Consider the following 26,157-nt stretch of genomic DNA (forward strand, 5'->3'; position numbering starts at 1 on the left):
ACATTAAAACCACAAGGAGTTCTCTCAACCTAGCCTAATAAATATTCAGATCAGCTTTATGACGATAACATCCCAAAAGCACATTGGCAACTTTTACTAAATTTGAAACAAGAAGATATTTTAAGTTAGACACTTCAAGTTGTATTTTTTTTAAACCTTTTTAAGCATCCTGTTTTTCTCATCAATCATCAATTTTATCATATTTTTATATAGTTGTGTAGCTTTTAAGAAGTCTTTTGAACTGTTTAAAAATAACTGAAATTGGGTTGAAACATCTTATAAAAAAAATTATGAAGACTAATTTCAACACTCAGTTTTAGTGTATAGTCTAATTTGTATTGAAAAGGTGGACCTGTAAATACAAATTATTTTAAGAATTAATATTTAAGTATTATTATTAATAATATTTATAAACAAAAGTCAATTGCAGTCATGGAAAATTAGCTGAGAACAGGTTAAGGTGTTATGGCCATGAGGTACGCTGGGCAGACAAGTATGTAGTCAGCAAGTCTCTCTATAACCACAAATAAAAGTTGCCCTGGAAGACCTCTGGCTAACTGGATGATGGCTGTACAGAGGGACATGAATAATCTTGAACGAACAGGGATAAATGATGCCTCCTAGTTGGGTAAGCTGACCCATTTAACCAGGATAAAGCGAGGATGAAGAAAAAGTCATTGGACGCTGTTAAATAATTTATTGGATATTGCTTGGCGACAAATGAAATCGAGGTATGAGTACATAGCTTAACAGATCTCTTTAAGAAAGCAAACTTAAAAACAAAATTATTTTGGATCAAAATACAGAGAAAGTCTCTCTTAATTGGTCATTTTAAAGCACTAGTGACAACAACAAAGTTCATATACTGTAGTATTGATATTTAGGAGACTCTTGATTATCTGTTCAGAGGATTAACAACGAAGGTCTGGAATTTTTTTTTTTTTTAATCAACCCTAGTTCCAAGAACTAAAACGGATTGCACTTGACTGTACATTGTGTTGGGAGTTCAGTTCAATAAGTGAGCAGCTACAGTATACAGTACGAGTCACTGGCTTCTGCCGAGTGCGAAGCAGTGTCCAAGAAGCATAAACATGTTATAACGATAGAGCAGAAGCTGGAAACACTGCATAAACTTGAAGACTGCAATTTTACACAGTACCTGTGTAGGTGAAACGACAATCTGGGGGTTTCCAAGAAAACAAAGACAAAATAAGTTTTGTAAGCAGATCCAACTCATCAAGGAGCCTGTCAAAGCAGGAACGTAATTATGATGTTCCTTCACACAGCTGAACAAATCCATTTTAGAACAGTTTCAACAGAAATGAGAACAAGGCACGCAAGTATCTTGTGCAATATGCATCAAAACACGTCCAATTTTCTTTTTCAAAGTGTTGGCAATTGAAAGCATCATCCAGTTGGCTAAGAAAATGTAAACAAACATTAGACACTGTAACTTAATGTAGCAAATTCCTTTGTCAATATCTATTTTGCCTCATTTGCAGATTATCTATGACTTTCAATTATCTGTGCTTGCTTTATTGCTACTTACTGTGGATAATCAAGAGTCTACTGTATTAGGTATATAGGTTTCCAGTTTGTTTTTTTTATTCCCAAAAAATCCACCAATGCATTTCACTGTGGCATAGAAAATATCCTAAATGTATGTCTCAATGTGCAATGACATTGAACACCACACAATGATAACTGTAACACCTCAGAATTTGGAATGAGATAAAGTTTAAAAACATACAAAGTAATTAACTAAAAAGGATAGCCTATTTACAGTATTCCAGCTTTACACATCAGATGTTAATGTGCTAAATATGAAATTCTTAACAAAAATAAAAATTTTTCGAACATTCTCTGAAGGAAAATCCCATTAAGAAAATGAACATCAATTGGCTACTTCTTAGCTTGAAACTTTACATAGTCTAACAGATTTGGTACAACCTGGAAGAAGTAATACTACGAAGTCTCATCCACTGACAAAGGCTATAATTAGACTGTGTGTAACATGCTAAGATACATCTTTCCACCTGCATTCTTATCTATTTTTGAAACATGCATATGAAACTTTATTACAAAAGAGTAATGGAAATGAACAAGTGACAAATCAAGTCATGTACAGAAAGACTGGAACACACAATGACAGGTCAGAATGGAGAGAGAGGAGACTAGGACAATCTCCACATCCTCTTTAATCAATCTTGGTTTCTTCTGCATCCGTACATTCTCAGACCCTGATGAGTTTGCTTCCACTTCCAGCTTCATCGGGACAGCAGGCATCAACATCGGACTGTCCTTGCCGAGCACTGACGGATCCTTTCAATGGCGTTTTGGATTTCTGTTCTCCTTTTGTTTTTGTCTTTTACCAACTGTATTCATCTTTATCTTTTTGTCTCTTCCCATTTCCTGCATTTGTCAACTTTTTTATCATACATTTCCCATTCGAAGACTGAAGAACCGTCAAGACCTCCCTCAACGAATGTTGATGCCCATCCTGATAAAGCTGGGAAGCACGAACATCCTCATTGGGGCTAAGGTTGATGAGAAGAGCGTCTTTGAAAACGACAGTGTTTAGTCTCCTCCCTCAATGACCTGCCATTGTGTTTATCCTGGTAGGCATTCCCGTCCACGTTCCCATTTTACAATACATGATTATCACGAAAGAAATTAACAATGTATTTTTGATTAAATGATTCATATTAGAATATTCTTTAAAACAAGCTCTTATACGATAATCAGACACTTTGGTTGAGATGACAGTCATAACGAAACAGAGGTTGGAGTGTTACAAGTCTTTGTCAAGATATTCATTCTTAATAAATCCCATAGTGATTGCAAACTGAAGAAACTGTTCACTGTCTTCATTCTAAGTGAACAGAAATATCTCATGCTACACCGAACCATCTATCGTCTACTCATGCTGTAACAAGGATGCAAATTTCACAAATACTGGAAGATCAACAAAAATAAAAGGATAATATTGTCTACACAATGATGTTAAAGTCATTCTGTGCAACAATCACTCTGTGCTGCATTCACGGCGATAACAGAGTGCAACACAGTGGACACCCTTCGTCACAAGTCCTGTACCATCCACGGGAGGCGATACTTGCCTATGGGTTGTTCTAGTTTTGACAGGTTAGGCTGTACGTATGATGATGTGAATGCCCGAGTCGGTTGTCACGGGTTCGCTCAGCTCCCCAACTTTCAGGGCAAATGCTGCCTTCTCGAAAGGTCTCTGCATGGCACCCCGTCCGAAGGGACCCAGGTCGCCGCCACGACGAGCTGAGCTGCAATCCGAGTACTTCTGCGCCAACTCAGCGAAGGATGCACGGCCAGACTGGATCTGTTCTCGATAAGCTAAGGATAGACACACATACCACAAAATTTGTAGTTCAATTACATCAGAAACACACACAAAATACACAACTCATGACCATCATGTCTGGGTTATACAGATTATACCTTCACTTGCCTTAAATTTAGTACACACACATCTAAATTACGGAACTAACACCTTCTCAATCCTCTATCTGTAACTAGCTCTCTGGACTAGTTTAGTTTCACAGGCTCTTATCATTAAATCAGCAAAAACCAAGTCTACCCATCGTCACCTTGGTGCCTCTCCATTCCTCTGACTCGGGGACAAACTGTTAGTACCGTCCCCAACATCCCTGCAGCTCACGCACCACACACAGCATTATCCTCCACCACAATAACATGGAGTTTCCTATACGCAGCACATGATGCCCACCCTCTTCTAAGGGTTTACCTTACAAGAGCTGCACCAGACCATTGCAGTATTTGCATCTCCGTTGCGTGCTATGCCATATGCCTTCCCATTAGCCTGCTTCCCCAATACTGTCCCGTGAAAACTACCTAACAGCGATGGGTGGAGCCCGTTCATTCATATGAACTACTTCACTCATTCACAGTCTTTACTATGAATCGTTTGTTCATGAAGCCCGACGCAGCTACTCACTATGCCATTCTCTTCGTATAGTGTCTCACTCACACTCACTCAATAAAGCTTCATAATACTTAATAATATTACCAACAGATGGCTGAGCTATGTAATTATGGATACCATATGGTTTACTCGCTTATGTCATCTAGATGATGGTTGTTAGTGACAAGGAAAAGATGAACACAGAAGCCTGTCTCATAAAGAAGGAAATACATGTAAGAACACAGTTGACAGGTAGGATGGGCCTGAGAGTGATGCAGATAGTGGGAGGGGGAAGAGCAAGAGTGATCGAGCAACAGACTAATCTCTACTCCAAGAAATACACATTTATTTAAAATCAGCCTTGTCCATATATGCCAACTTTTGAAAAGCGCTATTAGTAATACTCACACGCAACAAAAATGTAACGATTTTCGACAAACCCCGACTTGACTACTTCTGGGCTACAAAATACAATAATTCATGCTTTAACCCTTTAACGCTCACACTATTTTATATTTAGTTTGCGTACATGAACAGTGGCTAAACAGGCCTATCTAGACACTTCAATAAAGTTTAATATGATTGACAAAAGCCATTGATAGTGAGCCTTATTGAATTTGGTGGTGTCTGCAGATGTTTAATGGCTTAATATTTGGCCACTTTCTGTTCTGTGTGTCATTTCCTGCACTGTACTGCCATTAGGGATGAAAGTGGCTAAATATTTAGACACTGAGTTCTTGCGTACCTAGCAGTATCACATGTTGTGTATATTCTCAGTTTGTTGCTATATATTGAGTGTTTCTGGAGTGATTGCCATATTACATCCTGATATTCATAATAGTGCACATATTTAGTCACCAGCCTATTGTTAGTAGAAATGAACAGTGGCTAAATATTTAGCCATCAGGTTCTCAAGTCCGTTTGAAAAAACAATATCAAATCAAATGACATCCAACCAACAGTTCTTCTAATAAAAAATAAAATTTGATCATTCAGGGAAAATTCAGGTGGCTAAGTACTTAGCCACTGATCTATAAAGGGTTAAACAGGATACTTCAATGAAATCATATTTGCTTACATCATAGGCTAATGATTTGTAGATGAACATAACAATCAAGACAAAATCCATGTTAAACAGCGGCAGGCATGGTGAATATTGGTTTGGAGAATACATAACAGGACTACCTTGATAAATTAAGCAGATATGTGATATGTGATAATTGAAAAAGGCTTTACACAATAAAACTTGTTTAACGTAACACAGGCAAGAACTAATATAATACGCACTGCAAATCACATGCTAGTAATAGTTGTGGTCTTTTTAGCTTCCTGCAGAAAGTCTTGAGGAAATGTTTTGTCATAGCCGGAACCAGAACTCCGGGTCTTCAAAATAGAAATCGACTCCAGAGATTCATTGGACATGGATGATCTGAACTCTGTTCTAATTTTCTTCACAAGGCTGAAAACACGTTCACATTCTGCATCCCTATGGGGTATGGTGAGAATAGAGAGCATTACTCTGGACATTTGGTTATACTTAAGAAGTCCATCGTCTCCACGAATTATTGATATTTGTGCCCAATTTTGCAGCATCTTGATTTGCAGCCAAAGTGTCATCTACCTGAAAAGCTGAGAACGGCCTCTGAAGCTCATTCACCACCTCACCTGTAGTTTCATTCTCTTCCTTGCATATCAGGATAGAAAACTTTTCCAAGAAAAAACGAATGGAAGAAAACTGTGCATCTTCAATTTTGCCTAACCTAGCAACCTAAGCATGCTTTAACACATCATCCTTGAGTGGAAACTTATTGATGATTTAGTTACAGGCAGTATAAAAGTACTTTCTCACTGATCGAAACAAAAGGGAGTTATCTGTATCCTGGAGATCATTTACTATGTTCGAAGTCTGAATACCAACAACTAATTCATCATCACTTCTTTGATTTTGAGTACTCAACTTCAAGCAATGAGGAGCTTTAGACAATTATGGGTTTAACAAACTTGGTGAACAACTGCTTTAGCAAATCCATTAGAAGTTCTAATAAAAAGTGAACTTGTGGGGAAGAAGTCTGAAGGGAAACATTGAATTTGTCAAATACAGGAATAGTCACATGAAGGAAAGTGCAAGAGGCCTTGTTCAAATTTGAGGACAGGAACATAAACAATTTTTCTTCACGTGTTGCAGCAGAAGTCTTACTTTTTAGGATGGGTTTGTCACATTTGGAAGATGTCTAGAAGTACTGTTTCTTGTTGGCTTTATTCATGAATCCTACAACAGGAATACAGCGTATGAAAATGTCCGAGAACAAATGACTTGATATCTACTGAAACATCGGAAGGAATCTGGATCACTGAAGGACACACAAAACTATAACAAACACTCAAGGCAGTCAAACACTTCATTAAAACATTTCAAAGCACACAAAGTCTTAAACGATTAAATCAACATGTCGCTAACATCGTGAACAAAGAACATGCACATGGTAAAAAACACACATGTGCAACGAATGTAATTAGTCCAAAGAATACAGGAAACTGCGAAGCACAAAGTTAAAACACAAAACTCGAACACTTCATTAAAATATGTCAACCTTAAAAGGCCAAAACCTTCAAGGAACGCCAACTTCGTGAACAAAGAATGACACTCACGTATTCAAAGGATATGGGTTAAATCACAACAAGCGAACGGAGCGGAACAAATAATTTGCAGAGCAGAGCCTGTCCACACCTAAGATTCACATGAGAGAACCATCATCCCGGCTTTAAATTCAATTCCAATGACGACACAAACATCACATGGTTAAACGTACCAATTGTATCAAAGAACGAGTTATCTATTGACTATCGTGGACTTGCATTCGACCCACCCAAACAATCGATTGTACTGAAGTGGGGTGATTATCACATGTTAATTCATTCTCACCTTCTTAGTTATATCTTTTGAACATGTAGGAACATTGTAAATCCAGTATTATTATACTTGTAGACCTGTGAAATGAGGTGGGATAGGAATGTAAGACGAGTCTGAATTGAGTGAATTAGGATAAGTACAAGGTTTAGGTAGGATAGCACGAGGAATGTAGTGGACTGTAGGTATAGGACACGAGGTAGGTAGCCGGTTCATATCACTGGATTCCTGTGGAATTATTAACAAGATATATTTACACACTTAAATACACTATGCAAGAACACTCGCTACACATATTTAACTTCACATAAACTCCGAATGTGCTAGTTACATTGACTACTATGTCATCGTCCTCACTACGTGTCAGCCTGTCCGTATCCGCTTCATCACACACACTCCTCGAGTCTCATCCCCGGAAGTGGCAGGTAGTCTACCGCATCCTGGTGGCAATACAAATAGCACTGTCATCTGACCTCTGGCGAGGGCTTGCTAAATTAGGGCTAAATCAGAGTGGAAGCAAACAGGCAAATTTGAGTCTGGTGATCAAACATGCTGCCCACCAAGAAAAGGGTTAAACACTTTTTTTTTTCACATGGAAAGCACAAAAGGAACAATTATGAAGAAAACTACAGTACAAACACACAATGTTCAGATATAGTCTCCTTGAGAAGTGCGAAGTGGACAAAGTTTTGAAATGGGCCTTTTAAATACTCCAGAAGAAGTACGGATAGTGGCGACGTGTACCAGTCCATCAGCACCAGGGTAGGCCTGATCAATTACCGCGAGCTTCCAACACAGTGGGGGGGGTGTTGTCTTCCTTGACAATTACTAATGTGCCAGGTTGCACATTATTGTTTGATAGTGTCCATTTACTCCGCTGCTGCAGATGGGAGAGGTAGTCTGTTGACCACGCCTTCCAGAATCCTTGGAGCTGCCGTTGTAGTTGCTGCCATCTAGACAGTACATTGAGACGTACATTACACAGATCTGGTTCGGGAAGGGTAGTGATAGGTCTTCCAATTAAAAAGTGACCGGGAGTGATAGCAACTAGATCGTCGGGATCATCGGATAGGGGGACTAGAGGCCTAGAGTTAGAGTTAAGACATGCTTCGATTTGTGCTATGAGTGTTGCCGTTCTCATCACTCGTCGAAGATGATGCTTGAATGATTTGACACCAGCCTCCCGAATGCCTCCAAAGTGTGGAGCCTGAGGCGGAATGAAGTGCCACTGAATGCCTCCAGTGCTAGCGAAGGTTGAGATCTCTCGATGATGTTCTTCGTCGAACAATCTCTGCAGTTCCCGAAGTTCCTTGTCGGCGCCTACAAAGTTTCTGCCATTGTCCGAATATATGTGCGCAGGTCTCCTCGTCCTGAGATGAAGCGTTTGAGAGCAGCAAGAAAGGCCTGGGTAGTCATGTTGCTAACAATTTCCAAGTGAATAGCCCTAGTAGCCAAACATACAAAAACTGCTACATAACATTTCAGCTTTGCACTGTTTTTACGAGAGCCTGATTTTATATACAGTGGGCCAGCGTAGTCATTCCCGCAATGTAGGAATGGATTGGCAGGTGACACTCTGTAGCTTGGCAATTGACCAATTAGTTGCTGGGTATTTTTTGCCTTGAGCTTATGGCAGATAAGACAATGGTGTATGATTTTCTGAATGGTATTCCTTCCGTTTGTTATCCAGTATTGCTGTCGAAGAGAAGAAAGTAGCAATTGACACCCAGTGTGTAACATTCGTCGATGTTCGTTCTCGATAATCAATTTAGTTGGGGGTAGGATTATTCGATGCTGTTGGTTGAAAGGGAGCTCCAATCATTGTAATCTGCCCCCAACTCGAAGAAGTCCTTGCTCGCAGAGAAATATATTAAGGGATATAAGCTTGCTCTTCTTACTAATCGCCTTTGTAGTCCGAAGGGCATCAATCTCTGCACCATATGCTGATGCTTGGCCACTCCTGATACATGCATATAGTCCACAACGTAACTCTTGAAGGTCTAATTCACCAGTCTTCCTTTCCGTAGGACAAAGTTTGGCATTGGCGGCAAATCTGAGGCAGTATGCTGTCACCCTCTACAGTCGTGCAAGCTTAGAGAATCGCTTCATGAACTCGTCTTCAGGTTGAAGTGCTAAGAGACTGACCACTAGCTTCCGCTGTTCTGGGATGTCCTGAGTCTCCGCAGAAGGGATTGAATCAGGCCATGACAGAGTATCCTCCACAAGCCACGGTGGTCCATTCCACCAGAGTGATTTAGCGATAAGGGTGTCTGGGGTGAGTCCTCGTGAAATCAGATCCACAGGATTATCTCCTGAAGCAACGTGCTTCCAATCTGCAATTGATGTGCTGTCTTGAATCTCTGCAACTCTGTTGGCAATGAAAGTTTTCCACCGTGTAGGCGATGCTGCAATCCATGAAAGAACTATAGTTGAATCTGTCCATAAATGGATGCTGCTAATAGACAAATTTAAGATTGATGTCACCTTCTTGAGAAGAGGAGCTAGAAGCAATGCTCCACATAACTCTAGACGAGGAAGGGAGACGTTTTTCAATGGGGTGACCTTTGACTTAGAGCACAGTAGCCTTGTGATACACTCACCCGTTTGATTTTCCGATCTTATATAAATGCAGCATCCATAACCCTTCTCAGATGCATCCGAAAACCCATCCAATTGAATGTTAGTGACAATGCCCTCTGCCAACACTAGCTTGTCAATTCGAATTGGACTAACAAGAGGAAACTGATTTTGCAGTTGCTCCCAGAAATGAAGTAGTTCTGTCGGTAGCTTCTCATCCCAACCTAAGCGCAGTTGCCAGAATTGCTGCAAGAAATATTTGCAGGAGATGATGAATGGACCCATCAGTCCCAACGGATCGTATATTGATGCTATGACTGCAAGTACCTTTATTTTTGTAACATGTCCGTTGACGTCAGTACACCCAGTACCATTCACAATCTGCAGCTGATCAGTGGCAGGATGCCACAAGAGTCCTAAAGTTTTGACATTATTGCAGTTATAGAGTTGAAGGGGCAACTGAGGTTCTCTGTATTCCGGAGGAACAGCTTCGAGTAGTCGTGGATGATTGGAACACCACTTTCGAAGTTGGAAACCTCCCCTTTGAAGGAGATCGATGAGTTGTTCTTGCATTCGTAGAGCTTCCTCAAGAGTTTCTGCCCCAGACATGCAGTCGTCCACATAGAAATCTCTCTGGAGAATTTCTGCTGCCTTGGGTAGACTGATAAGACTCCTCAATAGCGAGCTGGTGAAGGCACCTAGTAGCAAGAAAGGGTGCTGAAGCTGTTCCGTACGTGACTGTTTTCAGCTGGTAATGTCTTATAGGTTCTTCCGGCGATCGGCGCCATACGATTCTCTGAAGGTTGCAGTCACGACTATCAACATTTACTTGACGATACATCTGGCGAATGTCGGCTGTAAAGCACACTTGGTGAGTGCGGAATTTTGTAATGATGGACCAGATATCTTGCTGGATAGTCGGCCCAATTCGGAGGATGTTGTTGAGTGATTTCCCACTTGCAGTGGTGGCAGAAGCGTCAAATACAACCCTCGTCTTCGTAGTAGAGCTTGCCTCTTTAAGAACTGGGTGATGGGGCATGTAGTAGCTATGTTCATTAAGTTGCGACATGTCGATGGCCTACATATGTCCCAGAGCTTCGTATTCCTCTAAGAAGTTCACGTAGTCTTTCTCGAGTTGGGTGTTCCTCTTCAGTCGTCTCTCAAGATGATGAAGCCGTGACCTAGCCATTGTGAGCGAATGTCGGCTGTAAAGCACACTTGGTGAGTGCGGAATCTTGTAATGATGGACCAGATATCTTGCTGGATAGTCGGCCCAATTCGGAGGATGTTGTTGAGCGATTTCCCACTTGCAGTGGTGGCAGAAGCGTCAAATACAACCCTCGTCTTCGTAGTAGAGCTTGCCTCTTTAAGAACTGGGTGATGGGCCATGTAGTAGCTATGTTCATTAAGTTGCGACATGTCGATGGCCTCCATATGTCCCAGAGCTCCGTATTCCTCTAAGAAGTTCACGTAGTCTTTCTCGAGTTGGGTGTTCCTCTTCAGTCGTCTCTCAAGATGATGAAGCCGTGACCTAGCCATTGTGAGCGAGTCACCAAGTTCTGTTGAATCCTCACGAAGTGGAAGCTGTACAGTGAATCTTCCCTCAGCATGTCGCCTGGTGTTGGCAGTAAAATGTTTCTCACACTCCAGGTCGTCCTTTGATCTGATCGGCTGACTGATGTCTTCTAATTCCCCGAAATGTTAAACCAGATGGTCAAGGGAATTGTCACTCGTGGCGAAGAAGGTCTGTGTGGTCTGTGGAGGTGCTTCAGCCGTTCTGTTTAACTGAAACCGCCCTGCAAGTATCCACCCAAGTTCCGTGTTCTGGAGAACAGGATAGTCACCTCGTCTCACCCGTCTCTCCGGTCGAAGAAGCTGAAGGAATATCTCTGCACCAATTAGCATGTCAATACGCCCAGGTTGGTTGAAAGTCGAGTCGGCTAGAGGGAGCTCTTCCAGTATACACCAGTCAGCAAAGTTAATATACGATCCTGGGAGATCAGCCGAAATTCTTGGCAACACAGCACAGTTGATTTCCACTTGGTAATCGCTGTGCATGGAGTGAACATTTACGGTAGCGCTGTGACGAGATTCTGTAGCAGCGTTACTTATACCTTGTATTGGTATTCGGTTTCGAACCTTCCTTAAGCTGAGACGTTCTGCACAGGCATTTGTAGTGAAGTGTGACTGGCTACATGAATCTAGAAGCGCTCTACAAGTTTGCAATCTTCCATATCCATCACGTACTTTAACCAGTGCAGTGGAAAGTAATATCTGGGTTTGAGGTTTTGCCTTTAACGAACAATACGTTGCTGGTTGACATCAGCGCTGCTGTGTCTTCCAGGTGGGGCTTCAAGTTGCCTTCGCGGGACTGGTTGATTGGCTCGATGAAGTAGAGTGTGATGTTTCAAGCTACATGAATAACAAGAGCCTGAAGAACAGTTACTAACAATGTGTCCAGGCCTAAGACAATTTGAACACAATCTATGCTGTTTGACAAAGTCCATTCTTTGTTGGACACTGCTGCCAGAAAAATCGAAACATTTGTAAAGAGGCTGAACACCATCACAGTCAGTAGCATGCTGTAAGTGGGACGATACAGTTGGTTTGGATATCTGATCTGATTTAACGAGTTCAAGGGCATGGCACCTGTCTTCTAAGAATCGACATAATTTGTCTAGTCTCGCAAATTTCAATTTTGATGAAGACAGCTCCCATTGTTTTCTGCTGGTCTCATCAATTTGTTGCAGAATCAACTGTGATATGAGAATTTCATGCCAAGAAATATCAAGTTCAAGTGCCTCAAGTGCACTTAGATTACTTGAAACTTGATTTAGAAGTGATCGTAGATCTGTCGATGACTCTTTACTTACAGATGGAAGGTTTAGCAGGTTCTTAATATGAGATGTTGCAATGAGTTTAGTGTTATTGTATCTTTGACACACTGTTTGCTATGCAATCTTAAAATTTGTGGTGGTTATGGAAAGATTCTTAATTTGGTCATGTGCTTCACCTGTAAGTGAGGATAGCAAATAATGGTACCTTTGTATATCTTCAAGTGAGTCATTGTTTATAACTAAACTGGTAAAAGTATCAGAAAAATGACGAAAATCAATAATACTGCCCCCAAATGATGGTAATTTAATAGTTGGAAGAGCTAGTTCTCTCTTGAATGAACCAGAGTGAGTATCATTTGTTGCACCGGAAAAGTTGCCTTGTTTCAACCGTGCTTCTGCACTCTCTTCTATTAATGTTGTAATTTGATCTACTACGGCATAGTACAACGATTCGAAATTATCACAATCTTCACTATGATCTTCAGTTTCATCCTCCAGTTCTAATTTATCTTGGGCATTTTCATACTTTTCTCGTATTCTGGGTAAATCGTCTAGTCTTGCCTTGATTGCATTTATGCTTGACCCTGCTTTAAAGTTGACTACGAAGTTGTACACACGTGTGATACTGGCTTTCGCTAGGCCTCTAGTCTTAACAAGGAGTTGTTTTTCTTTGGAATCCATAGTGGGGAAGAATACGAATCAGAACCGAGTATGTACTTACAGTAGCTGCGTAGGGTACTGCATTGAAGTTGGTCTGCATGGATGTCGTATTTCCTCTGGCGCTGACAGGAGATCACTGGTTGCCATAAACTGGACCAAAGATGGCAACGTCCGAAGTGGAAATCACAATGGCGGACGAACTGACCAGAGTTGGAACAAACATGGCTGCAAATATGGCTGCTATCAGCAGTTGTATTCTTTGCCAAGATGGCTGCTATGACGCTTCGCTCCCGCCACAAACATACGTGTTGCACATTAACGAAGAATCCACAGAAATCCGGTCTAGGAGGACCATGAAATGAGGTGGGATAGGAATGTAGACGAGTTTGAATTGAGTGAATTAGGATAAGTACAAGGTTTAGATAGGATAGCACGAGGAATGTAGTGGACTGTAGGTATAGGACACGAGGTAGGTAGCCGGTTCATATCACTAGATTCCTGTGGAATTATTAACAAGATATATTTACACACTTAAATACACTATGCAAGAACACTTCACATAAACTCCGAATGTGCTAGTTACATTGACTACTATGTCATCGTCCTCACTACGCGACAGCCTGTCCGTATCCGCTTCATCACACACACTCCCCGAGTCTCGTCCCCGGAAGTGGCAGGTAGTCTACCGCATCCTGGTGGCAATACAAATAGCACTGTCCATCTGACCTCTGGTGAGGGCTTGCTAAATTAGGGCTAAATTAGAGTGGAAGCAAACAGGCAAATCTGAGTCTGGTGATCAAACAACCTGTTTCATAAAAATTAAAAAAAAAAAGAGAAAAAGAAAAGAAAGAAAAAAGAGAGAGAGAGAGTGAGTGTGTGTGTAAGTTAAGTAAAGCTGAAGTTACAGTATTCCATAGCAGAAATGCACCGCAGTGTCATGCTGAGCCATTCAAATGTAGACACGTAGCAAGTAATGAAATGGCGTATGGCTTTTAGTGCCGGGAGTGTCCGAGGACATGTTCGGCTCGCCAGGCGCAGGTCTTTCGATTTGACACCCGTAGGTGACCTGCGCGTCGTGATGAGGATGAAATGATGATGAAGACGACACATACACCCAGCCCCAGTGCCAGTGAAATTAACCAACGATGGTTAAAATTCCCGACCCTGCCAGGTATCGAACCCGGGACCCCTGTGACCAAAGGCCAGCACACTAACCATTTAGCTATGGAGCCGGACACGTAGCAAGTATTGAACTGGCATGGAGTGGACATTATCAAAAAACAGCTCACTGAAGACAGGCAGCAGTTATCCGAATTTTAAAACAGGACTTGCAGGTGTATAAGATTTATTCTTTCAGTTTTAATTAGGGGTGAAAGTACCTTATGGGGATCACTGTAAGTACTCAGGTGTTAATATAAGAAAAGATCTTCATTGGGGTAATCACAGTAAGGAGTTTATAAATAAAGGTTTTTGCTACTTGTTTGACGTTGCAATAACACATCGAATGTTTTCAGCAATTACCTTAATTAAGGTACAGCCCCACCATTTGTCTGGTGTGAAAATGGGAAACCATGGAAAACTGTCTTCGGGGCTGTGGAATTTGAACCACTATCTCCCGAATGTAAACTCACAGCTGCACAACGCTAACAGCATGGTCAGCCTGCTCGGTAAAACCACAAATTTATATGGCTGATATACTAATATACTGTACTGAATTACCGAGTTAAGGCAGTGATTGCCAGAACAGTCAGATAAGATCAAAGCTTTATAAAGATCACCGCTCGGCTCTAAAAGAGGTGCAAGAGCATCCTCAATGAGCTCTGAGCTCAAGGTTAGATTATCATCACACTGTCCAAGAAATAAAAAGAGAATAGGAGACTACTTTGTACTGGCTTTCCCGATTCTGAAATAATTACTCTGAAGCCTGCTTCTTTTTTTTTTTTTTTTTTAAATATCATACAATGTTGAACGTCCCATGTGAAATTCTTCAATGAAGTGCACTCTTACTAACTCATTTTTTTCATTTTATTCAGGAAATTCCAGCTCTTCTCGAAGTTCCAAGCATTTCCTTTACACGTCTCAGTCTTGTTCATTTTGCAGCTATTTCACCCTCTGATACACAATGCATACTGTTGAAATACTGACATTTCACTTGCTTAAACCAAACTGCTGGCTACCGAATTGCATTCACACCCTGTCTTAACACATGCTATAATTACAACAGCAGGGATTCAATCAATCAATCAATCAATCAATCAATCAATCAATCAATCAATCAATCAAATCACTACTGATCTGCATTTAGGACAGTCGTCCAGGTGGTAGATATTCATTCAGAACTGTGGCTCTGTAAAGAAACCTATATAGAGATGGAGCTCAAGGATTTAAAGGATTTTGTTTCACTTATATGATTGAATGTCTCTATTAGTGGAAATGAGAAGATTATTATTGTAGTGATACAATGTAATATATGTATATTTCAGTGCCTGGTTAGATGGAAGAGAAGACCTGAAGGCCTTAATTTTGCCAGGTAAAATAAAACATTACTAAGAACTAACTAACTTTCTCAAGAGCTGTTTTGGCAGTATCAGTCAATCCTAATAAATAGCACTGAATTTTACCAAAAAAGTGTCATTGAGTTTAAAAAGTAAATATTACGCATTTAAAACAATATTTATTTTTTGACGCTTTAAAACGTCATTGGCACTTTAGGCCATGTTTTAGATGAGAGTGTCATCCGACGCTTTCTTTTGTACTAATTATTTGTATACCAATGCACAACGTGATGGATCAGAGAGCACATTATTGCAAATAAACATCTGTTTGTCCCAAATTGTTGAAATCCAGTTTGTTGATTGCACACTTTCAGGAACACTGTCGTCTTCATTCAGCGCACTGTTGTCACTTTCACTATCAGAATTCCTCCACTCATCGTCCTCACTGCCTGACAATATATCAGATTCGCTGTCAGAAACCTCTTAACATTTTAATTAAATCATCATTAGTATACAATTGTCTCTTCTTAGGATGAGACGGGCTAGGCTGTGACCTGTTGTTCTCCATTTCGAAGCAATACCGATCGTCCCTTAATTGCACAATAATGGAACCGCGTGCGGATATTTGTTCTAAAGGTAACCTTCCTGCAGTGCCGGCATAACTACAAGCATCAATCGCCAAGCCGGCACATTTCTATGTAACTCTAGAAACATAAGGCTCTGGATGCTTTAAAGCATCAGTGACAGAGTGAATGTGTTAATATCACCAGACCTATCTATCCAAGGACACTCATACTTCCTGTTCTGCTCGACTCTTCTGGCCTGGGCAAATAATGCCTTCCTGTAAGTTGTCAAGCTCTGATTGACATATACAGTAGGTTCACATTTATCAAAGCCAATGTCGCCTGTATTTAGAGTCCTGTTCAACTTCCGCTTGTGCATAAAATTTTCTTTGTCAGCCCTTCCAACGAAATTTACAATAATATAGGCGCTTACCCTATGCTCCGACTTCTTGAGGCGGTGACTCTCATCAGTCCATGCCTGAAGTGACACTGATATATCCAGGGCACACACAATATTTTTAATGATTTTTACAGGGTCTTCATTTTGAACATCCAGTGCCCAATAGACCTCAATATCTCTCCTTTCTTATTGATAGAGGTCACCTACTTCCAGCTTCAAGTCTTCAACATATTGCTTCATGGCTGTATTTTCATTCCAGAAAGTATCTACCGAACCATGCAATGTTTCAAATTTTCAGCCTGAACTTTCAATAAAGATGAATTTACTTCTCGTGTAAGAAATGAAACAATTTTTTCAATGCTTTAATCTGTTGGTGAATTTATGGAAAGAGTTTATACTATGTTTCTCTGAATCCAAGATGACCCCCACTCTTTCCTTCAAAAAAAAGTGAACAAGGCTTAAAAAGTGCTTTGTATAACCATATGAATGTCTTTCTTGAACAGTACACATTTTTAGACTATCTTTGTCTTCACACCAACACCAAACATTAGCTTTTAGTTACGCCAAATTTTCTTGCGACTGCAAAAATTATTCTTTATTTCCACGGGTTTAATAACCATTAACTTAAAATTGGCATCATAATATCAGAGAGAACCTGTTGAAAAATTTCCAGCAATACCTGTTCCACGCGTCAGAAAAATATTCCTGCTGTCTATAAAACTAACTTTTACTCAGCATCAGGTACAACCGGCTGCCGCTTCATGCATGTCTCGCTTGCCGGCTTCGGCCGACTTCAGCGGCTAGCAAAGGCCTAATGACAACGCGGACAATGAAGGTCAACAAACTAGTTTATTGCGCCGTGGTATAGCCATTCCACCCTTGCGTTTTTCGCGCACACACCTCACAATTTTATCTTCGACTTCTTTAAAGCGTCCTTGTTGCGGGCCACTGAATGCATTTTTTGTACAGTATGCATTTTATACGCTACGCCTTCACGCTAACGCCGAATATTGGCTTTAGTTAGGCCTGTGCCATCTTTTCCTGTGGCTGCAAAATTATTCTTCAGTTCCGCGTATTTAATAACCATTAATTTAAAACTGACATCATCAATATCGACGAGAACCCTTTGAAAATCTGTCGGCAATACCTGTTCCACGTATCTTTACAATACGATGATCCATCACAAAAATATTCCTGCTGTCTATAAAACTTCATTTTACTAAGTGTCAGGTACAATAGACGCGTTATAACTCTGCCACTGAGTAGCAGTGGCCTTTCTAAGAATTCAGAGGTTTGCATGTTTTGACGGCATTCTGCAGATTTGAGACTTTTTGTAGAGGCTAATAGAATGTTATTCTCTCTTCACTATATCCCCAAGATCCAGTGCTTTACACAGAGGCACTGTACAACCGGTTGCCGAGGCTAGCGAGGTATAATAAAGAGGCAGACGTTAATTGTCAACGTGTGTGTGTGTGTGTGCGCGCGCGTGTGAAAAGAAGCAGCGTGGTTACCGTGGTAGCTGCCAGTGGTGTTTATGACTGCCAGGTTATGAATGCAAGACGACCCTTGATTTTTCACATGAGATGCTGAGAAAAGAATGTCGTCTTTGATTCGGAGAAATACGGCAAATCTCCATTGGCACTGGATAGTCAGTAGATTATCAGACACCAGTTCAGCCTCGCCTGCCAGATTTCCACATCTTGCCTGGATACATAAATTGCATTTCCAGGGTTTACTCGTAAATCTCAAACTTTTGATGTCCTCTTCCTTACAATTTACATATGTACTATGGTACTATACAGATTGCTACATGCAGCACACTGAACTTTGGCAACACTGGTTTGGAACAGGCTTCACAGATACTCATGACACTAGTGCGCTCCACATGCTGTCATTGTGGTTTGCTTCACATCTTTGTGCTAACATTCACGCTCTTGTTTGTTTCCGGATTGGTATAACTGTATGCTTACGACTCACTCAGTGGATTACTGATAAGTACTTTCAACTATTAAACAGAGCTCAGTAGTTACACATTTTGGCTTATATCTTATCATGCCTTTGCTGATGAGACCTAGTGTTTACAGTGCACTATGTCCTCTGGTATGGGCCAGAGCAATTTTGTCACTGATCTGTGTCTCTCATCCTTGGCTTTGATAATATGAAAGTGACCGAGGTATGAGCGATGCTAGTAATGCCATTCCTTACGCAGCCAGTTCCTGTTATGAATGGTCTGAAACTGTTACTCATAGGGTCGGTTGGTGCGCGCATTACAGTGAGCTTGGCAGACTGATATTTAATAGCAACTTCTGGCTCAGTGAGAAAAGCAATGGGAAACCACCGTATTTTCTCGCATAATTCACGCCCTTGCATATAATTTACGCATCCCAGTATTTTTGGGTCCAAAGTGGAGAAAAAGAAATGTTCAGGTATTTGACCTTTGATCACGCAGCTCCGGACGCATATCGAAATAAAGATTTCAACTACTCAGGTAGCAGCTTTCCTATTGCAAATACGGGCAACGTGCTGTTATCAGCTGGTAGGAGGTACCACTGCACTAGTTCAGTGAGTTAATCAGCACAGAAGTGACTACTGACGCTCTATTCCAGTCTGGTACAAACGTATTTTATGAGTGTTTCGGGCACGGGACATGCGTTTTCTGTGATCTCAAAATTGTTTGTTAGTCCACAGTGAGCAAGTATTCCGAGTAACACTGCATCATATAAAATCGTGGTGATCAGTTACGCCGAAACATATACGGGAGTAGGGCAGTGAGCCGCAAGTATATTCAGTGTCCGAATGCAAGGTGCGCTACCGCGGTAACAGAGAAGCGCACTTCAAGCGACCAACAAGTCTCGCAAAACATTTTGTGAACCAAAAAGCGGCAAGTTTCCGAAAGTAGGGGTAGATGTGCTTAAATATATTTTTTCGTTAGGCAGTATTGGATATGCCATTTCTCACAAAATGCTGTCTTTTAAAGGACGAGAAATAGCTGCTGCACATGGAATCAGTGTCCTGAATTTGAAGGTTAGCCGAGGCTTGATCGAGAGAAATGGACTTCCTCTTCGACGAAGAACAACATTATACCACAAAATACCGAATGATTTCAACCAAAAAGTACGGTAATTGATTTTCGCTGCCTTGTGATGAGAAGTGTAAAGTGAAGGAATATTTTCTCTCCCAAATAGGAACTACAGGTCAGACGCCAATCATGCTACAAAGTCGAACAATAGATAAGAAAGGGACATCGAGTGTTATCGTACGCGATACCGGAAGCGAATGCAATGTTTGTTGTAACAGGTGATGGCAGAAAGCTTGCACCTTACATTGTTCTAAAACGAAAAACAATGCCTAAAGTACAAATTTACACGAGAGATCCATATTCGTATCCAAGAAAAAGGGTGGATGGACACGTCACTCGTACAAGAATAGATACGAACGGTTTGAGGAAATATAGCAGGGGGTTCCTCGTTCGATGCCCGGCCCTTCTCATGTTGGGCAATATTTTTTTTTTTTTTGCCAGTATGTCATTATTATGTACTTAATGTACTTACATAAATTGTAATTTTATTAGCACAAGTTTATTTCACTTCAGGTCATATTGTCAGCTCGTAATGGGAAGAATATTTTCCAGTGTCGGTATTTCAAATCCACGTGTCCAACTTACCTGACCCTATTTGACTTTTGAGAAAAATCTCACGCCGGAATTTTACGCCAAATAGCGGAGTATTGAAAAGGTGGACCATTACAACATTAATTTTATAATTATTATTGTGACCACAATTCAATAGGATCAAAACCATGAAGTTTACATCCTATGATAAACAGCGATTAACCACAAATAAGTTGAACCAATTGCATGTATATTATATCTATTAAATGTATCTATTAAATGTAAATGAATTGTAAATATTTTTTCAAATATCTGGATTTCTTGAATAATTTACGCATCCGAAGTTTTCGTCTGTATTTTTTGTCAAAAAAGTGTGCTAATTACGCAAGAAAATACGGTACCTCACTCCTCATTTTCCCTAGTATGCTTCCTCCGTGGTGCCTTGGCCATCTACAGGGGGGCACACGAATAGTTGACACATTTGAAAGGCAAATATATTAAATGCAACTTATGTACTATGTTGTTCAAATTTCGTGCACACCTTCCCTGTTTCATGGAAATAACTGTAGAGGTGACACTGCTGCTTTGTCTCCGAATGCCTGAATTCCAGTGAGTTTTCTGCCATGGCCAACCGTGGCCAACTCTCCGTTCAACAGCACGCCAAAACAGTTATGTTTTATTGCGAATCGAAAAGTGTTACGGCGACACACAAAATTTCGAGCTGTATTTCAGACTAGGTGGGCATCAGCAAGGAACACCATCTTTCGCTTATACAGAAACTTTGAAGAACAAGGCAGTGTGAAGGAAGGAAAACGAACAGTTCGGTTTCCTGAAAACATCGCTGCACTGAGGGTTGCCATGCAGCCCAGACCAGTCAACAGGGCGAATTTCAAGAGAAAGTGGAATATCGCGCCGTTCTGTTCAAATGTTACATGGTGACCTTCAATTGTACCAGTACAAAATGACTACTACACAAGCTAACAGATCCTCACAGGCAGAATAGTTTGCAGGACGCATTATGGACACAAGATAAAGATGAAGTACTGTTTAGCACTTGGCTCTCTGATGAAGCCAATTTTCATCTCAATGGGGCAGTTAATAAACATAATGTGCGATTTTGGGCTACAGAAAAACCAGACAAGACCTCAAAGCCGCATGGAAATGCGTACTCCGATTGTACAGCTCTGCGGTGAAATCCATGAAGACCTGGGTTGCAAAGTCGTCAGAAACATGCGTACTCGTCTCGAAAAGGATGTCGGCAGTAGTGGAGGCCACACTGAACATGTGATATAATGAAATGTATTTCCAGGGTCCAAGCTGCCTGTGTCTAAAATTTGATTGGTGTTCTGTGAAAAATAAAGTTGTTATTCTACAAGAAAATGTCGTGCGCCACCCTGTACGACAGCTAATTGCGGAGCTGTTGAGGATCCAACCAGCTTTTCGGCTGAGGAATGAACATACACACATCTTATAAAGAGAGTATAATATTTACCGAATAAGGGGCCATCCACAATTTAACTCTTATACAGAAACTTCATCATAATTTTCACTAGTAATTGAGAGTATACTCACACTGCAGCTTTAGTGTACCCGACACATCTCTTCAATGACTTACACAACTTAAGCAGCGAAACTGCTCGCATGGCAGCATTTTTTTAGTTGTTTCATAGAAACTGTACCAAGTGGCTACCTTCTATCACAGTTTAGTACACAGAAACCTTCCTGGAGAGATCCTTTAGGAAACAGCAGAAACTGCATAAAAATATGTCTGAGGTTTTTGAGTTATAATCCAACACACGTTGGAGCGGTTTATTCAACCTCAGTAAACATTTAGCTGCATGTTAAAATAATTTAACAGTGAACTTAACCAAATTAGCATTTAATCAACAACTGGTTAAGACTAACAATCTGTTAAACTCTCAGTTAACTGAACTGCCCAGATTCAAGCAGTTATATTCTGTTAGTTAAAAATATGGCAGGTGCATTAGATGCAGAACTTCTATAATGGGAATATGATAGGCCTTTTCCAGAAAGAGAAACAAAAGAGAGGATTTTCATACAGTTCTTCGTTTTTGTTTTTTTTTTTTACTTTGCATATTACGTCCAGTCACTGGTTTGATTTAAGTATTGCTAACCAAAAACTTATAAATGGAAGTACTAACTATTTAGTGGGAGAAGTAGTTTTGTTATATAATTAGGAATATTATATCCTTGTACAGTTAGTAACAAGTATACATTTGTTAGTTACATTGATTTATCACATGGACACAGGGTTCTACATCTTCACGCCAGTGTGATCTATTATGGCATCTTACTACAACACGCAAATAATACCAGATCACAAGTAAGGGATTCAGGATCTTTCATATTATACTGTGATATTATAATCTTGTTTCAGTTGCTTTACCGTACATTAGCTAACGTCAGTATGTACATTGAATTCACTACAAATTTTCTGCCAACCGTCACTTTTAGCTTTGAGTATTGCTCCATTAGTTTACTTACTTTCTATAATAGGTATATACTTTGAAATTATTTCCAAAAGAAGAGTAATTTCAACCATGCATTCTCTTCTCGTTTCTTTCTTCTTTTTTTTCCATATTTGTCCATAGTCCAACAGGAAGTTCACGGTCAAGCAAAAAATTGTAATAAACTTTGACTTCGCACGCCTTGGTTTACAGCCCTTTTTTTTTTTTCTTTTTTTTAAGTGCTCCGGAGCGCGCTCAAAACCTGCATGTTTCTGCCACCGTCTTCTAAATTCTCACTAATCGTGACTCTTGTGAGAGTTAACACTGTGTTAACTAACAGTTCTCAGGAAATGTTTGGATAAACGCAAGAATTATAACATGCCGCTAAATTTTTAACGCTATGTTAACAAACAGTGTGTTAGTGTTGTTTTAACTGAGACTGAATAAACTGGGCTGTTGAGTTATATATATGTAAAAGTGTCTCACCATTTGAGTTCCATAAACAGACGATAAAAAATACACTTATTCCCTAAATGGCATTCATGCACGAGAATACAAAGAACTTTAGTCAACCAAGTAATTTCATTCTTCTTACATTTGACAAGGTCAAGAGCCTCTTCAGGAGTCCGAGATATTTTCTCCTCTCTCCATGACGACGGCCGCCTCGAGTTGCAATGTTTCACAAGCAGGTGGCTACAACGCACTTGGTCTGGTCCACTGCTTGACACCGATTCTGCTGGCTTCTCTGGCCTATCCCATTGGCTCTCCTTCGTGTAAATGTTCAGGTAGTAATGCTGACCTGAAAATAGGATGACGATGATAATAATCATTGTTTATAAAATTATACAAGTGTTATGCCCCACAGACGGGCTGCAGTGAGGAAGACAAAGAGAAATTTCGGCAAGACCTGGAAGATACAGTTAATGAGGAAAATATTATTATTAATGGAGATCTAAATGCACAAGTTGGGGTAGACAGACTAGGGTACGAGAACATCATTGGTCCACATGGATTTGGACAAAGGAACCCAGAAGGAGAACAACTATTAGATCTGTGCAGAAGAAATTATAATCAAAAATACATTCTTCAAAAAAAAAAAGAAAGAGACAGTCACAGAATAACAAGGTACAGTTGGGATGGCCAGTATAGAACACTGATTGACTACGTAATCACAAATAAAGATAGTGGCAGGTACATCACAGATGTAAAGATCATCCCTAGTGAAAGCATGGACAGTGACCACAGATTGTTGGTAGTAGACTTCAAACATAAGACAAATGAAACGCAGAAACTTATTACGAAAAAAACAAGGGTTAAAACTTGGAAGTTGCAAGAAGTCCAAATAAAGGAACAATACAAACTAAGGATTCAACAGAGTTTGCCGAAGTGTGGAGTAACCAGCGTTAATGAAGAATGGAAGGCCTTCAAGGACACCTATGTGGGAGAAGCCAAAAACATATGTGGAGTTACAAGTTCTATCAAAAGAAAAAAGGAGACACCATGCTGGAATGATAGAGTGAAAACAGCGGTGAAAGAAAGAAACCAAATAAAGGTGGTGGTGATTATTGTTTTAAGAGGAAGTACAACTAGGCAACCATCCTCTATATAACACTAATCAGAGGGAAAAATGGAAGGGGTCCGACACTTCGATAAATGAACGTATCGGCCAAAGGAAGTCAAGGGCCGCGAAAGGCATGAAAGTGAAAGACTCCCTAGCCCTCGCAAACCTAATAGCGTCGGGGTCGGAAAAGAACAAGAGTTGACCAAGAGAGGTCGGATAGGATAGATGAAAGTGAGGAGCCTGGCACAAGTAAGTGGAAACAGCGCCAGGACTCAGCTGAGGGCCCCGTGGTCGCCAACCCACGCTCCATAGTTCAGAGCCCCTGGGGGGAACCAAATAAAGAAGGCACTGGACAAGGAAAAACAAAAACAGGGATAAGAACGAAATGAACAAGAAATACAAAGACTTCAAGGGGTATACAGGACCAAGAAACTTGCTGTAAAGAACATTGTAAGGGAAGAAAAAGAGAAGAAATGGAATGAGTTTGCAGACAAACTGGAAGAAGACAGTAGAGGAAATATGAAATTGCTAGACAGAGTAGTGAAAAACAAGCGAAGGGATCAAGTGGCCATAAAAGCAATAGAACGTGATGATGGAACTCTGGCACAAGAAGAGGGAGAAATTAAACAAGAACTCAAGATCTATTTCGAAAAGCTGCTGAATGGAGATACAGAAAACATAACGGATAGAGGAGAGCCAAGTCGAGGAACCACAACTGAACCACCAATTACATGGCTTGAATTGAAAATGCGCTCAAGAGCATGAAGAAAGGAAAGGCAGTGGGCATAGATGAACTAAGTGCAGATATGCTGAAAGCAGAGGGAATTCTAGGAATCCAATGGCTCTACAGACTGCTCAACAAGATATGGGAGGAAAATACTATTCCTGAGGACTGGAAGATGGGCATCATTGTACCTCTGTTCAAGAAAGGAAGCCAACGAAAATGTACTAATTACCGTGGTATCATACTACTGTCTCATGTCCTGAAAATATTGGAAAAAAATCATAGAGACCGGAATCAGAGATATTGTTGAACCAATTTTGGAAGAAGAGCAGTATGGTTTCAGACCTGGAAGGTCAACTACAGACCTTATATTTGCAATTAGGATGCTAATAGAAAAATACTGGGAGAAGAACAAGCCTTTATTTCTAATATTTTTGGACGTTGAGAAAGCATACGATAGTGTACTAAGGGAAAGAATTTGGCAATGCATGAAAGAACTTCAAGTGCGAGACAGCCTCATAGACAAAGTGAAAATGTTGTATAGTGGGAACAGAAGCTGTATTCAAGTAGGGGGTGGTTTGTCGGACTGGTTTGAAACAAAGAGAGGAGTGCAGCAGGGCAGCTCATTGTCACCACTTTTATTTATTATTGTAATGGATGTAGTAATGAAATCTATTAAAAGGAAAGAACATGGAGATATCAAAGCCTTCATATTTGCAGATGATGTTGCGATCTGGAGTGACTCAGAAGAGGAATTGGGAGAGAGAATACAAAGCTGGAATGAGGAGTTTAAGAAATATGGTTTAAACATCAGCAAGACCAAGACGGTGGTGATGAAAGTGTATGGGGAAGGAGCAGAACCAATAGTCAAGTTAAATGAAGCTCAACTGGACAGCGTTCCAGTTTTCAAATACTTGGGTAGCGTTATATCAAATGACAACCTAGCAAAACATGAGGTGAACAATCGAATCAATAAGGCAACACAATTTTACCACCAGGTAAGACACCTGCTGTGGGATGAGCAAATACCCATGAAAACAAAAATGACATTGTACAAGTCCTATTATACACCAATTCTTACATACAGTCTCGAAACCACAACACTGACCAATAGAGATAATTCCAAACTTCAGGCAGCTGAAATGAAATTCCTACACACTACGATCCAGAAAACCAGGAAAGACAAGATTAGGAATGAGAAAATTAGAGAAGTAGGAATAGATGATTCTCTCCTCAATAAGATTCAGATGTCAAGACTGAAGTGGTTTGGTCACATGAAGAGGATGCCAGTAAACAGAACTACAAGGAAGGAATATGACAGAAAGGTAGAAGGAAGACGACCCGTGGGAAGGCCACGAAGGAAATGGATAGAGTTAGTTAAGAGCGATGTACTGCTGAG

The 26,157-nt window shown here is 40.4% G+C and overlaps 1 protein-coding gene across 1 annotated transcript in view; it reads right to left on the reverse strand.

Moving 5' to 3' along the window:
* Positions 1-682: 682 nt before the first annotated feature.
* The window catches only part of LOC136884563 (peptidyl-prolyl cis-trans isomerase NIMA-interacting 1), a 62,394-nt gene continuing 36,919 nt past the window's right edge, over positions 683-26,157 (reverse strand). Inside the window, exons 2-3 of the mRNA XM_067156819.2 lie at positions 23,069-23,272; positions 683-3,366 (exon numbers count right to left, since the gene is read on the reverse strand). Coding sequence (XP_067012920.1) covers positions 3,146-3,366; positions 23,069-23,272 — 425 coding nt within the window. The 3' untranslated portion in view covers positions 683-3,145. The remainder of the gene's footprint in view (positions 3,367-23,068; positions 23,273-26,157) is intronic.

The sequence above is a fragment of the Anabrus simplex genome, chromosome 12 (assembly GCF_040414725.1).
Source record: "Anabrus simplex isolate iqAnaSimp1 chromosome 12, ASM4041472v1, whole genome shotgun sequence".
NCBI lineage: Eukaryota > Metazoa > Arthropoda > Insecta > Orthoptera > Tettigoniidae > Anabrus > Anabrus simplex.